Source organism: Schistocerca cancellata, chromosome 2 (genome assembly GCF_023864275.1).
Source record: "Schistocerca cancellata isolate TAMUIC-IGC-003103 chromosome 2, iqSchCanc2.1, whole genome shotgun sequence".
NCBI lineage: Eukaryota > Metazoa > Arthropoda > Insecta > Orthoptera > Acrididae > Schistocerca > Schistocerca cancellata.
In genome coordinates, this window is record NC_064627.1 from 139,508,363 (window position 1) to 139,526,172 (window position 17,810).

At 36.7% G+C, this 17,810-nt stretch overlaps 1 protein-coding gene across 1 annotated transcript; it reads left to right on the top strand.

The window, feature by feature from the left end:
* Positions 1-1,868: 1,868 nt before the first annotated feature.
* Positions 1,869-10,536, top strand: LOC126161416 (ankyrin-1-like). The gene has a single exon (XM_049917206.1). It carries the CDS (start codon positions 2,261-2,263, stop codon positions 4,283-4,285), a length of 2,025 nt encoding a protein of 674 aa, XP_049773163.1. The 5' UTR covers positions 1,869-2,260; the 3' UTR covers positions 4,286-10,536.
* Positions 10,537-17,810: the final 7,274 nt, after the last annotated feature.

The window sequence follows — 17,810 nt, forward strand, 5'->3', positions numbered from 1 at the left end:
CAGCTGTGGAGAGGCGGAGCCGGTTTGGTGCCTAGTGCGGCAGATGCTGGCTTATCTCTTGCGAGTTACGCCGGAGCATGTACCTGCACGCACGTTATAGTTTCTGGATGAGACATTTTACCTCAAGACTCTGACCAACTCCGTCACCTGGATACGTGGACATGGACCTCTATCGTGACGGACTCAAGAATTTACTTGACTTCTGGCTCTATTTGCAAGAAAGACATCATGCAATTTCCGGGCTTACCAGATATCGACAATGCTTCGCAAACTACCTATGGAGTGCCTTTCACAGCCCGCCGTGTAGCTGGAATGTTCCAGGCAGTGGTAGATGAGGTCAGAACGAACTGCAAACGATCATATATTGAACTATCTTCATCAGTGGGAGCAGTCGCTGGGAAGCCTAACTACGAAGTGGTAGCTTTATTTTCATATTATTTATGTTTACTATCTTCGATGGTGTCTTCATTCTGTTTTAGTTTTCCAGGCTTCATTAACTATGACTGCTCGCACATTGATCTCTCTCTCTCTCTCTCTCTCTCTCTCTATATATATATATATATATATATATATATATATATATATATATATATAAGATGGTAGAGCACTTGCCCGCAAAAGGCAAAGATCCCGAGTTCGAGTCTCGGTCCGGCACACAGTTTTAACCTGCCAGGAAGTTTCAAACGCTGCACTGAGGAATACCACAGAACTTGTCGTTTTTAATTTTAAGGAAACCTTTGGCCAAATATAAGAATATTTAAGCATAAGAACTAAACGCTGGTCCACATACAACAATCTGTCTGTGCAGATATTCATGCAGAGGTCTCTGCACTCAATATCGTCACAAATATCGGATCCTAATCTGCAATTAGGTGGTCAGAATTTGCAAATAGTCTTACAAAAAGTGCAAATCAGGTATCAGAGGTGGAAGGAATACCGTATCTAGTTGGTCAACATAGTACCTCGTTAAGCGACGGCTGTTTTCACATATTAATTTACTTCGCGAGTTCGGGGCGAACCTGTCATCTGACGAAATTATTCGCGAACGGATGTGGAGACGCACATATCTCTATTGACTCTAGCAACTCCTCACATTCCTTTTCCTCTGACACTGCTTCTCCAGTTTCGTCGTTCATGTTGGGTCTCTGCATTTTCCGATTGATCAGTAAGCGAAAAGGTCAAAACAGCACAAACTTGCATTATATATTTGGACGTCCTAAGTTCTAGATCGAATAGATTTCGTTGCTTTGCTTAACTCTTTGTGGTAAATGAAATTCTCTTTTTTTTATTATTCAGTTACAAGAAGCTATCTTTTTATCCTGATCGCTGCTCATAACTTGCACAGACGTGTGTGACTCCTACGGATTTAAGTAAATTCAGTGATGTGTTCTCTAGAGCACTAACGCGTATCAGCTATTCTGTATTCAGTGCCCACGCTAGGCAGTTTTGCTCAAACCCCCATCTTCGACTTTCAGTTTTGCGCATCAGATCTGCGCAAATTTCTGGTTCGCACTATAAAATTTGCGCAGTTGCGACGAGATCGTTGTGTGTGGACCGGCATGTGGCATAAGCAGCACGAGCGCCATCTGTTGGGGAGAGCACGAACCATTTGCCCGCAGACAGCTCTGTCTCCTGCAGTTGGCAGCAGTTTCCGGTAGTTAGCGCACACAGATATGTAGGGCGGCCGTAAATCGCGTTTAAGGGTAGAGAGTGTCTTTCAAAGTTCATTGTAGTTGTCACATTTCATCTAAGGATTTCTAATATTACCGTTTCCTTTGCGTTTACCGATAATAAACGTTTACATAATTGTTTATCGCACGAAGTACGTCTTTTTAGTTCGATGTACTGTATGACGTCTCTAGGGGGAATCACGGGTAAGCTTACCTTTTGAAGGAAGTAGTCTCTCTGTACTCTGTAGTCGTGTTCAAGATCGGTTTGTGGAATTTAGTAGTTTATGATGCTATTATTTAATGAGGCTGTTCAATGACGCCAGTGTTATTTTGCCATCAGCTTGGTCACTACTGTAGATAAGTTTCTCTTGCTTTTGTATTACCAACGTGGATTAATGTCTAGGGTGTTGCGAGTATTTGGATGGTGCTGCGTTCTTGTGTAAGGGGATCGTATTGCAAGCAGTCGTTTTTGCGACTTTGATGTGTGGTGTCGCAGTCTCAGGTGAGAGTATTGTTCAGTAAGAGGTGATCGAGCGTGTGTGTAAGTGAAGTATTTATCCGGTAAGTGTCCGTGGCGTATTCTGTGAACCATGTACGCGAACGACAACATAAGAGCACTCCACTCTGCGGTAAGAGCGGGCAGTTTGCACGATGTCATGGAAATTCTGGCGAAAGGCGCAGATGTCGAAGCTGCAGACATTTGCAAGGTACGAGCAGTTCATATTGCTGCGGAGCAAGGCCATTTGAACATTCTTAAAGCGCTTATCGCACGGGGCTGCAATGTAAATGCACAGGCGTCTTGCGTTACGCCTTTGTTTAGCGACGTGGAGCATGGTCTGACGCCGTTACATTTAGCAGCAGCAAATGCTGACCCAAACCTCGTACTCGCTTTGATCAGTGCTGGCGCTAATGTTAACGCCAAGAATAGTTCCAAAGTGTTTCCACTGCACATTGCCGCACAGCATGGACATTTGGCCGTGGTGAAGGCACTAGTTTCAGCGAATGCAGAGGTAAATGTCGAGGACGACAAAAAAGTCACCCCTTTAATTTCTGCTGCGGCGCAGAACTTTGAAGACGTAGCCAAATTTCTTGTACGTAGCGGTGCTGTTGTTAATGCTAGAAATTCAGACCGTTCGACACCATTGCATTTCGCAGCAGAAAAGGGAAACATTGACATAGCAAAGTTGCTGATCCACAACAAGGCCGCGATTAATGCAAAGAATCTGAAAGGCTTCACACCACTGCATGTGGCCATACAAAACAGACAAGCCACAGTAAGCGTGTTTTTGATTAACAGTGGAGCAGATGTGAATATGAGAGATAACGAGGGCTGGACGCCTTTGCTTACCGTGGCACAGAGCGGATATCCATCAGAAACTGCCCAACTGTTGATTGCGAAAGGTGCTAGCTTGAATGCGAGGGACAGGACTGGTAGAACACCCTTGTACCTCGCTGCAGAGAACGATTTCACTGACTTAGTGAACATCTTGATCGAAAGCAAGGCTGACGTTAATGCAACTACCGATCAAATGTGGACGTCGCTGCATAGCGCAGCTTACGAGGGCAATTTGGATGTTATAAAAATTCTTATTGCCAGTGGTGCCAAAGTGGATGCGAGGACCTACAAGCGGACTACACCACTGCATTTTGCTGCAGACTACTGGCACGTTGAAGTAGTTAAATACCTCTTGGCAAAAGGAGCTGAAGTTAATGCACCCGATCACACAAACTGGACGCCACTTCACTTTGCGGTGGATGAGAGTTCCACCCAAGTCCCTCTCAAAACGTCTGGACACTCAGGTGCACAGCCGCAGGACTCTAAACTGAATACCATAAAAGCTCTCATTGAAAACGGAGCAGACATAAACTCAAAGGGAAGCAACGATGAAACAGCACTGCTCCTAGCTATAAAGTATAGTGATTCAGCAACTGCTAGGTATCTACTAGAGAACGGTGCGTATTACGATGTGACGAACAAGACTTACCGTGGTGACATTATTACTCTTCCACAGATTGCTGTGCTAAAAAGAAATGAGAACATGATTGCTTTATTCTGTGCTACTGAAAAGCTGTTTCAAGCTGTAAAAAAAGCCAAGTTTGCAGAAATTGAAAAATGTGTTCAAGAAGGGGCACCAGTCAACAGTAGAAGTATCAAGTATGAAACACCACTTATGTATGCATCCTGGAAAGGACATTTAGCCCTTGTTAAAGTTTTGCTTCAAACTGGGGCCGATATTAATTTGAGCACCAGTAATGGAATTACTCCTCTACATTATGCAGCAAAATTTGGGCATCATGATATACTGTGTACCTTATTGCAGCATGGTGCAGTATACAATGCAAGAACCAAGAAAGGCAAAAAAACACCGTTACATTTCGCCCAAGAAGGAGGAAAGAAAGAAGTTGCAGAGACCCTAGGACTAATTGAGTGTATGTTTATTAGAATAAGTAAAAAGGATAACACAGTGCTAAAAGAGTTAAATGAATTAAAGGAAATAAAATATGCTGAATTTCTTGCCATAAAAAACTGCAAAAATGTAAATGAAGAAACTGTGATGCAAATAGCTTCCAAAAATGGATATGCAGAACTTTGTAAATTGTTTTCTAGTTTGTAATATAGTAGAGTACTTGTTTATTACTCATTTATATCAGTGAATGGTCTGACAAAAGCAGTAAACGTTACATGATGTGGTATTGATTTTCCAAGATTTTGTATACTATCAAAGGATATTTTACTGTTGTAAACAGCAAAGTAGGAATCGTCAACGGATTCACAGAAAATAAAATTGCTTCCAGTGTAATTACAAACTGTGTACATTGAAGATGTTTAAATGGTTATATTTCACTTTATTCTTGTGATGGTTCATTGATAAATAATGAAGTTAAGGTTTGCACATCTGTCACTGCTTACCAGATTGCTTTGTGTGCCACAGTGTATCAGTACCTGTACTCATATTTGAGCAAGTTGGGGTTAACTGGACCTATTTTATTCTTCCCTTCAAATCTTACTTAAAAATTGTCTTTTTTAAAATTTTTATTCATGAATTTGGTGAAAAACTTATACAAAATTTATAGGTGCTTTCATTTGTGCATTATCGCACACAGATTTTACAGAATTGGAGAAGAACTTTGACCTGTCTTTTGAACTGTTTAACCCCAGTGGCTGTGTTAACTGGACCATATGTCAGGGTTAAATAGACCTCTTGGTTAAATAAATGAATTACAGGAGCTTAAATGCAAAATGTTGCTCTGACAACATTAATAAAAATGCTATACACACAGTTATAAGTATATTAATGAAAAAAATTGTGGAAATAAAACTAGTGCTCAATTAATTTAGCACCATTAATCTGGAACCAAATCTCGTTTTCATATTGACCTGTAGAACCACGTATTGGATTGGGTAGTTTTGCAATTATTTAATTTCAAGCAATAAAGGTATCATTTTCTTCTGCAATTTCAAATATTGTAGTGGAAACAACTCTATTAAAGAAATTTACTTCACAGCCATCATTGTACATTTTAAAGACTTGAGCAACATAATTGTGACCACTTCGGCAGTTTTTTGTTCTACTTTGCCTACTATGAACTCCCCTTCTTCACTGTTATGTCATCTTCATCATCACTTGGGTAGAAGTCGGTATGGGAGGAATCAATGTACTGGACATAATCAGCAACTTCAGAGTTGCTGCTGCTCTCTTCCAATACTTGGCATTTGGCTGAATGCTTTACTTCATTTAATGTATGTATTTTGGAAGCTGCTCTGACCTGTCCTTTGCTGCTGCATCTAACTGTTGTTTAACTAGTGTATTGGTACAGACAGTTGACTTCCCATTCTTTCTACCTCTTGTTGTTGTCCTTGAACCAATCTTAGAATATGGTCAAACTATCACAGGATGTGTAATATCTGTTTGCTAAACTTGTCTGATTTCCAGTATTCTGCACACTGCCGTCTGCTGATTTGCTAGCACTGTCTGTCAGTGAGTCATTGGCTGTTTGTTGCTGACTTGGTAGAGGTCTGTTCATTGCATTCAATGACAAAAAAATCTTGGTCGGTAAATATGTTTGAATTGGAAGGTGCAATACCACTGATATTTTTCAAGATGTTAGAGACAATAAAAGCCAAAAGATATGCTATGTCTGCAAGGCTGCAATGCCTTATATGATAATTCCGGGTTCACTAGCAAGTGTTCCTATGAAGTTACTCATTATATTCATTCATCAGCAACTTTCCACAGTTAACTTAACTGTTCCATCTAACACTAAACTTTACTGGTCCAGTTAATCTCACCTTCACTTTATCAAACATCTTCAAAATAGTGGGAAAATATGTCCTTGCACAGATTATATTTCATAGAGTATCATAAAACCATTAACACTGAATTTAACTCAAAGAAAAAAATGTGTACTATTGATAATAAAAATTTTAGGAGAATTTGTTAGATGTGAGAAAAAATTTCTATCACTGGATTACACATTTTTATATATATCTGCGAATTTAACTAACATACAGCAGTTCAAATAGGTAGTACTTCCAACCAAAGGAAATAACTATATGTGACATAATTTTCCCTCTTGAATTATTAACGTGATCTTCCTGTTAACTCCAAGGTTCAGATAACCCCAACCTCTTGTAGCATTTATCACTAAGCATTCTCTAATGTGACATATTTCATAAGCTCAGTGTCTATATTTATGTGTAAATTTTCATAATATATATGTTTTTAGTAGGGGAATGATACTACCTTATCTGTCATACCTTTATGTATTTTATGTTCTCTCTTCTCTCTCACTTCACTGTTAGAAGCATGTAAAAATAATCAGTTAGTCAAATATTTCTTTGAAATCTCACAAAGCGTATGATTTTCTGAACAGTGCATGCGTTATTCATTCCGTTAACTGTGAAAAAGATGTTTATGATGTTGACATTTCAGAATGTATGATGCTTCATGTTTAAGATGTATTGCAAAAAAATAAAAATAGATTCCCTGTATTAAAATAACAATATGAGATCCTGAACAGATATATACTGTAGCTGATATTTATAAGTCATATGCATTTTATCATTCTCATTTTAAAATACAGTAGTTCAGTAAAGTCTTTCAATAATTGCTGTAAAATTTCTGTAACTTACCTGGTTTTATGATATGTGGGGAATATGTTTCAAATAGGCACAGTGTAGCCTTCAAACTATGCTGAAGCTACTAACTTTTTGTAAAGTGCAGGGTGATGGTTGTCACATCATAAAAGCAAATAAAAAATCAAATGTTTTAAATAATAAATAAGAATTAATGCTCTTTACATACGAAAAAAATTGGGACCTAAAATGACTGGTAATGCCAGTTCATAGCAAAATGAATTTGTCTTTAATGTACGCACACTGTGATTCATGTTTATAAAATCTAGTAACAGCCCCATAGCAGTTTTTGTTGTATTTGCAACATCTGCAGCATTTATTACAAAATATGAAAGTAGCAAATACTGTCCAAGTAATTTGCTCACACATCAAGGACGTGTACATAAGTAAATAAACAGCTCCTAGTCACATTAAATGTAGGTAAAGTGCTCATAAGGACCCAGTCTGAAACTATAATTCAATACATGTAGGGAAGCAGTAATGATTAAAAGTGAAATTGAAAAGAAATGATGGATATAATGGGAACATAATCCAAGTAATAGACATAATAGTACAGGGCATGGTAGCCTTTAACATTTTTAGTAGTGTCTTGTTATGTTTATTTATTACCTTTCAGTTTCATTCTCAGTATGTTCATCAAAGCAAATGTGGTTTCATGTAGTGTGGAAACATAAATGTCTACTTCTGCTGTGAATCATGGAGTCCTATTCAGACACTGGTTGGTCTGTGTGTGACAGGGTTGAGTTTGGACTCTTGATTGACATTCTTGTCATCACCCAACACAGTTGAACAGTCTTTTGAAGCTATTAGGAGGTCATTTATACAGGGTTAGACCAGCACAGAATCTTGTGGATCTCCATATCTTACACTCTCCTATTCTGAAATGAGTTTTATTCCTGTTGTGCTGTTTTGTCAATGTGATGTGCATTTTGTTTTGCGTCAACTCACTATAGATGCAGAATGGATGTTGCCATTAAAACTTGCATATTTTTGTTCATCTCTTAGAATTTTATGGTTCAAACAATCAGAGGACTTGGTGAAGTAATGGGACATACCCATAGGGTAGTTTTTGCTGTTTAAGCCTGCTGGGATTTCATTTATGGCTTTCTCTGTGGATAATCCACTATGAAAGCCAAATTGCAGAGAGCTCAACCAGGTTTGCTATGAATAAGCATTAATAAAACTGGAATGAGTGAAACAGAATTTCAGTTTGCTGATTTCTGTTGTATCTGTGTACATAGCACAGCATGCAGTATTTTACACCAAAGTCTTGTTTGTGATATTTGTATTGTGTGCTAGATTGAATCTGGTTCGGTTTATTAGCATGTGCAATATTTGCTGCTACTGTAAACAAATAGTCATTAAATTTTGTGACCAAGGATTACAGTATGTCATTTCCTTGGCTATGTGGGAGTTTATGTTCATTTGTGTAGCTGCTTTTACTTTAGTTTTGGCTACCAATGCTTCAGATTGTTTTTCTTTATTCTTGGAATATTTTATTGCTTGTGCATAAAACAGGGTTCTGCTTTTCAGATAACAGACTGGAAAACTTTACAATATTTATGGTAATGGAGTTTTCACTACAGGTTTTCCTCTTTATTAGGTTAAACTCAGGCATATGTACTGTAAATTGAAAGTATTATCCATCCTCTGTTTCATTTTAGCCTCTTTTGCTTCAAGAAAAACAGGATTCATTAGACTATAGGAATGTGTTTTAAGGGAAAATTATTTCTCATCTGAACTGTTTGCTTTACAAGTATGCTTACAGTTCTCTTACAACTTTTCCTTAACTTCATTACTGAGTTACTAGTCAAGGTTCTAGAGTCCAATATTTTACTTATGTCAAATTTTGTGTATTCTGCCTGAGTAAATTGAGTGAAATGCTTTGATATTTCAATGAGAGTGATCCCATTGTTTTCTGGAATTGGCAATTTCACGTAGCTGGAAACTTGAACTTTAATTTAATTCAACTTTAAATGCAGCAGAGTGGATGTACACCATTTGATACACTATTACTCTGCAAATAACTATTTTTTTTTCTTTTCTGTTAATCAATTCCACTTATACACTGATCAACCAGAACAGTATGACCACTAACCTACTATCAATATAAATCCGTCCTGGTGGTAGCAACATCACCTGGTGGGGAATGATTCCTAGTCACAGACACACATGAAGCATGTAGTATCAGTGTGTCCAGAATGAGGAAGGCATGCAATCTACCTGAATTTGACCAAGGACAGATTGTGATGACTTGGAGGCTTGGCATGAGCATTTCGGAAACTGCACCACTTGTTGGGTGTTGGAGTAGCGCTGCAATGAGTGTCTTCAACAAAAGGCAAAAGCAAGGTGAAACAATGTCCAGAAGTCATGGAGATGGGCGGCCACTCCTCATTACGGACGTCAGATGTTGTAAGCTGGACAGACTGGCAAAACAGAACAGGCAGCGAACTGTGGCAGAACTAACATCAGACTTCAATTCTGGGCAGAGCACAACTGTGTCTGAACACATACTGCACCAAACACTGCTAATGATGAGCCCCCACAGCTGATGATCCAAGCATGTGCCAGTGTTAACATAATGATATCGGCAATTACAACTGAAATGGGCACATGACCAATTGCACAAATCCTGATACCTTCTTCTTCATGCCAGTAGGTGGGCATGAGTCTATCATCTTCCAGGGGAACAGCTCCTTGACACCTGTACTGTGGGATGGAGACAGGCAGACGGTGGCTCCACTATGCTCTGGGGAACATTCACATGAGTTCATACAAGGCACCATGACAGCCAAGGAGTATCATACACTGGTTGCAAACCACGTACACTTCTTCATGATGTCAGATGCGGTGCCAACTCCTTCCAGCGACCTACCAAGGCCTCATTTCTGCCATGACACAACACAATGCAGCTGTTATCCATGCCAACTGTGGACATACTGGCTTTTAGATAGTTGGTCATACTGTTCTGGCTGATCAGTGAACTCTTGATGTATATACCATTGTACACTAAATTGCCAAGTTATTGTTCATGCAGTATTTTACATAACCTTAAATCCACTTTATTCTGTATAATTTGCCTATTCCAGTGATACATTTAGTTTTGCTTAAAACATTGTGAATTATGAGAAATTGTTCCAACCGAATGTTGCAGTAAAAATAGTCTAAGCTAATAACTATTTATTTACAAAATGATTGAACTCATTAGAAACCCCTAATTTCACACTTTTCAGTAACTAATGTATTTTCTCTGAAAACTCATTAACTAGGAAAATACTTGTAGCTAAAAGTTTTACCATACCCAAAAATTCTTTTGTTATTTGCGACCTTAAGCTGATTTCCCAGGTTTGTTGCAATACTTTTGTTACCCTAATTTTCCTGAATCAGATGATGCATTTGTTTACCTAAATAAGCCACTAATTGAATGTGTCATTGCAGAAAGGTACATAAATCACTTGAAGCAAATGTTGAAGAACAACAGAAAACTGTCCATCTCAATAACTAAGGAATATACAATCACAGAAAAAATGCTAGTTAATTTTCTCATAAAATGAAATAGATGTTCTATATACAAGTGCTTGATAATGACATAATATAGTCTACAAAAATAAACAAAACAGGTGACTTACGCACCTTTCTGCATTGAAAGTATTAGATGCCATTCCAAAATTAAATTATTGTCATAGATTAACTTTATTACCTGAAGAACATTGTTATTATCCACATACATTAATAGGATAACATCACAGGTAATAAAACATAATGTCAAAGAATATGAATTATTTCAGTTTGCTATACATGCAAAATCAAAAGTCTGGATAAGTTGGCCTCGCGTTTTCTTGATAATATTTTGCTTATGCTGAACCTAATAGCTGTGCTTTGTTATTTGCAAAAGATTTAAATGTAAACATGTGGCCAGGATAAAATCGCGTTTTCTTGATAATATTTTTCTTGTGCTGAACCGAATAGCTGTGCTTTGTTATTTGCAAAAGCTTTAAATGTAAACATGCGGCCAGGATAAAATTTGTTCATAAAAGTTCATATCTTACTCACAGTTTTACAGGATTTTTATCAACATTATATAATGCGTGAGTGGGAAATGTGTGTGGAACAGCTCTTCCTGACGAAGACAGATGGGAGGTGTGTTCAGTCAATTCATCAATCCAGGTGCTTGTTACAACACACCCTTTCTTTTCCAATGAATACTTGAAATAAGGAGACTAGAATACACTGAAGTGCTGTTTACTCGCTCTAGAATCATGTGATGTTTTTAGTGATACCATCATCTTCTTATAAAACTGAGGACACCATTTGCTAAAATCCTTAATATCATTTGTTTTAACAATTTTAAAAGTGAATGCACTGGTTTCTGAAGATGCGATATTCATAAGATTTGTAAATCCTGTCTCTCTTGAGAGCATGTTTTATCGTGCCAACCTTCTGATTGCACGGCATGAATGAATGTCTTCTTACTGAATAGAAGTGGATAATAATATCAAACTGACTCTTTATCACTTAAAAGCCAAGCAAAACCTTGCAAGATGGTTATTCTCATTTTGTCCACTACTGTTGGTGCTTAATAAGTTAAGTGTTCTTGGGGACAAATTTGGCAATATAATCATCAAGAAATGACACCACTTCATTTGCATCTTTTCTCCCCTGTCCTTTGTGGTACACATAGAAATGTGATTTTTATGTCTTCAGATTGTGAATGCAAAATGCATGTATGGCTAAGTGCCTCAAATAGAACATATCTTGAAGTGGTATTGCTGGCAGGTATAGGTTTTACATGAAGCCAAACACTAAGGCCACAGTATTTTTATTATTCATACACTTTCCTTGTTTTCCTTTAAAGTACTGTAAAATTTATTACTTCTCCCTTTGTGAATCATTAGTTCAGCTACTGCTGCCCATTTATCTGTTTGATTCAGATCGGGGTTTTTAATTTTATTGTTTAATTCCTTACAAATACAGCACACACCAAACTGTGGGCATCCAAACTGCAGTGCAAAGTTTTCATTGAAGTATTTGTTATAAAACTTAAACTATCTTAGTATTTGAATATTTCGCTGTAAAGATTGAATACACCTTTCTCACAGACAAGGGTGCATCTAAATAATGGCCTATATTGCCAGAGTAATGGCTTTGTTTCACTGAAAATGTTTCAATATGTTTCTGAATAAACCTTGGTTGCCCTACCTTTACCTACATTGCATCATGCGGTGATTCTCCCAAAAGCAGCAATCTGCGAAAGCTTCTTATGTGTTTATCAGACAAACTGTATAAAGAGTAGACAGATTCCCTTAAAACTTCAACAGTTTTCACATGCAACAAAACATTATATTTAAATGCTTTGTCTCTCAGACTTGTGTCTTCTTTGCATGGTTCTGTGTTGCACTGGATCCACCACTTCAATAAGTCATTGCAAATTAAGACCCTGTTCATCCTTTGTGTTTATTTTATAGAGAGTTAAGAATATTTCTTCCTGTTCCTCTTCAGTGAAAAATCTCAATACACTTCTTATGGTACCTGTAAGTTAAGAAACCAAATACAGTCCTATAAAATCATTTCATATCAAAACTGAAAATCTGTAACATGTTATTACTTGTGGCAAAGAAGTCAAATGTAGTATGATTCTAAAAAATCCTGTTGCACATTTAAGTATTGAATGCTGCCACAGCAATCAATGTAAATATTGACAATTAAACATTATTGAACAAACAAAGGCATACAAATAGGTCTACCCTTACAACGTAAAAATCAGCCCTTGAACAATGTCTCATAATTATCTATTATTGAATTTTAAATTATTTAGTTTGAGAGATAACAAACAACATGCAGCATGCTAATCGTTGCACCTACAGTTTAAAGCAATAAATCAGTAATGCAAATTTCTTGATATTTGCCTTCATTTTGAGCCTACTTCTCAGAGAGGTATTATCTTTCCACTAATGGAAATGTATGCTTCAGATCTTACGTGTGCTTAATAGCATTTATTTTGTATCTTTCACTTCTCATGACACCCTTCTTTCTTTTCATAGGAGAAACAGCATTTTAAAGCTTTGTAAAAGTTTTGACGATACTAGCACTCACGCATGGGAAAGACTAATAGCACCCCGGTCAGTGACTTAGGAACCTTTCTGCAGTACATCTTATTTTTGCATAGGATTTGTCACCCTTACGATATCAGTGATATAAGCACCTCTCCATTTAGAATGTGTGTCTGTGAGTACGGATCCCAAAATTGGTTGTATCTTAGTTCCCCCCAAAAAAGTGTCTTAGCTACCTTACTTCAACGACACATTTAGTTAAGAGCTTTGACTAAAGTAGAGAAGTTGAGAACTGGAAACTTTACTAGTTTACTTGAAAATAAATAATCCACTGTGTAGTTGTACAACTTATCAATAAAATAGCTTGAGCTTAAATACATTTCTAACTATCTATCATAACACTTTAAACAAAATTATTGTTGGAATCAGTATGTTGACATCACTCTTAAATATGACCTAAACAGCAATGTAAACTAAGATCTAATTACTACTTTCACAAAGTATTCATACACCTGTCTTTATATTCCCCTGCCAGTGAACAAGGCAGCAGTTCGTGCTTGGATCAGGACACACCAACATCACATAAGAATTCATGACCATATACTATTTAAAAGTCAGAGCTTAATTTTCACACAGCTAACAGCTCTATATTAGTGTCTACTATTATGTGTAAAAAGTAAATTAATACCACCATGTATAAAACTGCAAGTAGAATTCCTTTAAGCAACATTTCTGTGTCACTTGTGCTGAAAGTACAGGATTAGTAGTGGATTACTGAACATTTAAGTGCAGAAATCCTCTGCTCTGTTGTTTTATTTGTGAACTTCTGCTTCAGAAATGACTGTGCATTTAGTCATTAGCTCATGAGCTTTGATGGATGGATGTTTATACAGACATTTTTGAGTATGGATGCAGTACTCAGCTAATGTTAATGTGAATGAAAGTGATATGAAAAGGGATGCTTGCAATGAACTTGTTCAAGAGGGACCTCTGGATTATTATACTACTGTCCGCTATCAGTATGTAGGATGACTCACTTGGTTGACTGGTAACATTGTTTTGGAGGAAATTGCACTGATCAGATAAAGATTATTAATGTAATTCTTACTAACATATGGCTAATCATACAAGGGACTCAGATGTGATCCAAATTGAATACATTGGTACATATGCCAATAATTTAACCTTTAAATCAAAGGTATTGTGTCCATTGTTGCTCAACTTGTCCATTGTTGCTCAACTTAGTTAACAGTTCAAACTGTTTTCAGCAAGAGACTACAAGAGGAAAAATAATCTTCAATCAAGCAATTAATCTTATCAGATCACCAGAAAAGACATAAGATCATAATATTTATCTTTTTATGAAATACAACATTTTGGCCATTCAAAAACAACAACAGTTTCTGTGTTTGCTAAAACAAATTTTGTCAGGTGCAGTTGCATATATGTTTATAGAGTATTGATTTTGATTGTTACAAATAGTTTTAAGTTATATGGTGCACAGGAAGACCATGCATTTTTTTAATGATCTGGTCATGTTTTACTGTCATCATTTGGCCAGCACAGTCAGGTATAGTATTACACCAAATTACTGGAAGTATTTATGTTTAAGGACAACTTGTAGTGCCTATGCTCTTCAGTTTGCACTGGAAACTTTACTGTGGAAATAAACCAAAACTGGGCGTCAACACTATATAGATGTCCTTGATCAGTAGTATCAGACAAAAAAAACATTAAAATCTCCCCAAATAAGGAGTCAGCAGTTAAGTCTCAAAATATTTTTTAACACACTCTACACAAAATGCATGAGAGTTAATCAATAAATGAAACAGAATATTCTAAATTCTTAGGTGTTTATATTGATAAGAATGTGAACTGCAAGTCACATGTTAACAGACCTTTTTAAATGTGTAAGCTCTGTAACTTTTGTGTTATGGATAGTAACAGATTTTGGAGGGGAAGACGTCAAATAGTTTATTTACTTTTCCTGTTTTCCCCCACTACTGTAGTATGGCATTATATTGTGGGGTAACTCATCTCTGAGGAAGAAACGTTTGTTAGACAGAAGCAGGTAATAAGGATAATAAGTGTATACTCTAGAACCTTGCAGACAGGTCTTTAAAAACACAGCCTCATACTACATTAACTCATTCATGAAGTTTGTTGTTAACAGTCAATGAAAACTTGAAAATGGCCTGAGAACTAGGAAACCTGCTACACTAAGCGAGGATATTTTATGGTATTGAGTAAGCAGAAAGAGAACATGGAAGAGGATGTAAGTAAAACAGTCCATCTTAAATACCAGTGTGACAATAGTGAGAGGAATATAAACATAGGACAAAGATATGACCCAGGTTTAATGACACAAGCTGAAAAAAAAATCCCTGCATAGTAACAGAAGCAAAGGGAGCAAGTGAAGTGCTTAGTATATTACAGGAAGGGGAACTATTAAATTTAAAGCCAACTGTTAGAATACTTAACCAAAATGTTCTATACATAAACAATAAAACAGAGGAGCTAGAGGTAATATTACAGTAATATAGGCCAAACATTCTAGTAGTTACAGAACATGGGCTAAAAGAAAATCACATAAGAATGTACAATTAAAAGAATTATGTGAAAGTAGCCAGTTATTGCAGAACTTCCTATAAGGGTGGTAGGGTTGCCATTTTTTCTAACTATAAATCAACTAAAGCCATAAATATAACAAAATATACTATAGAATTGAGCTTTGAAGCTACAGCACTGGAAACTGAAATTGCTGGGAATTTATGTTGTGTATTAGGCTTGTATCGATCACCAAATGGTGTAATTAAAACCTTCTTTGAACAGCTGGAAGATATAATCCAACACCTCTCAAAACATATGCTTATTTAATCATTATAGGAGATCTGAATATAGACACAAGTAAAAATACAGACAATACTAAGACCCTACTGGACTTATTGTGCATATACAATCTAAAAATAAAAATAGATAAACCAACCAGAGTAACAAAGCGTAGTGAAACTATAATTGATCATTTAATAACAAATACTCCTACATGCTATTGTGACACACAGGTAATAAACTCCACATTAGCAGACCATTTTGCAATCATGATAGACATAAATATAAAGACTAGTGATTCAGTGCAGAAGATACGGGAGCTGAGAAGACAGAACCGCCCCCATAACATAAATCTACTAAAAAAAATGTTAGAGACAGAAAACTGGGAAACAATATATGCAGTTAAAGATGCAAACACCAAATGAAACCGGTTTTTTCTTTATTCAATTATTATTATGATGTTACATGTCCTGTTAGTAAAAGGCTTGTCAAAAGGCAACAAAAAAAGAAAAACTGGGTGACTGGAAAAGTAATCCATGCCAGAAATAATCTGAGAGTGTATTATGACCTCTCCAAACAAAAAAATACTGAGGCCTACAACACACTGTATAAAATAAAAAAGAACGAGTACTGTAGTTTTATCAGAGAAACTAAAGCATCATTCATCAGGATGTCTATAGATAAGGGAAATAACTACTCAAAAGGTTTATGGTCTTTCATTAATGAAGAGAGAGGAAAAGTAAAAAAATCAGGCAGAGGACATCTGCTCACTGATGAGTGGGAAAAGCAACGCAAACCCTCTAGAAATAGCCAATATTTTTAACAGATATTATTTTACTGTAGCAGACGAATTAATAAGACAAAATAAAACAAATGCAGTAAGTAAACTGTTAAACCCCCCACATACAAATCATACTATGGGTTTCATACCTGCAACAGATACAGAAGTGTCAATCCTAATAAAACAACTTAAAATTAAACATTCATCTGGCTTGGATGGTGGCACATCACATCTCATAAAGGAATGAAGGGGATATATATTAAAATCATTTACACACATGCTGAATGCTGCAATAGGAGAACATATATTTCCAGATTCACTGAAAGTAAGTTAAGTGAAGCCAATATTTAAGAAAGGAAACAGGGATGAATTAGGAAATTACAGGCCAATGTCATTGATCTCAACATTTGCTAAAATCTATGAAATGATAATAAAGAATAGAATTGTAAGTTTTATAACAAAGTACAGTATACTGCATTCATCACAACATGGTTTCAGAGAAGGGAAGTCAACAAAAACAGTGTCAACAGATATAATTGAGCACATTCTTAATTTACTTGACAGGCAACAAAAGACTTGTGGGATTTTTATGGACCTATCTAAGGCATTTGATTGTGTGAACCGCTCAAAATTAATGGTGAAATTATATCAGTATGGAATGAGAGGAAAATGCTATGACATACTTAAATCATACATGCCAAATAGGAAACAATGCACAGAAATTAGACATACTAGTGGGGGAAATATAACAAACTACAGATCAGAATTGCAAACAGCTAAACACGGTGTGCCGCAAGGGTCGGTGCTTGGGCCACTACTGTTTATACTCTACGTAAATGACTTCCCTAGCTATATAAATCAGAAACTTATAATGTATGCTGATGACACAATAATCATTTGCACAGCTGACACAAAGGAGGATCTTGAGAAGGAAGCACTCCTGAATATCAAAAAATGGCTCTGAGCACTATGGGACTTAACATCTGAGGTCATCAGTCCCCTAGAACTTAGAACTACTTAAACCTAACTAACCTAAGGACATCACACACATCCATGCCTGAGACAGGATTCGAACCTGCGACCGTAGCAGTGGCCTGTATTTTCTTCTGCATTGCTTATGGCCACATTTGGTTTCATTGCTCCTGCTGATCTTTTATTGGCCATCACCATAGGTTACGAGTGAAACGGGCACAGCAAGAGAAAAAAATGGTTCAAATGGCTCTGAGCACTACGGGACTTAACATCTGAGGTCATCAGTCCCCTAGAACTTAGAACTACTTAAACCTAACTAACCTAAGGACATCACACACATCCATGCCCAAAGCAGGATTCGTACCTGCAAC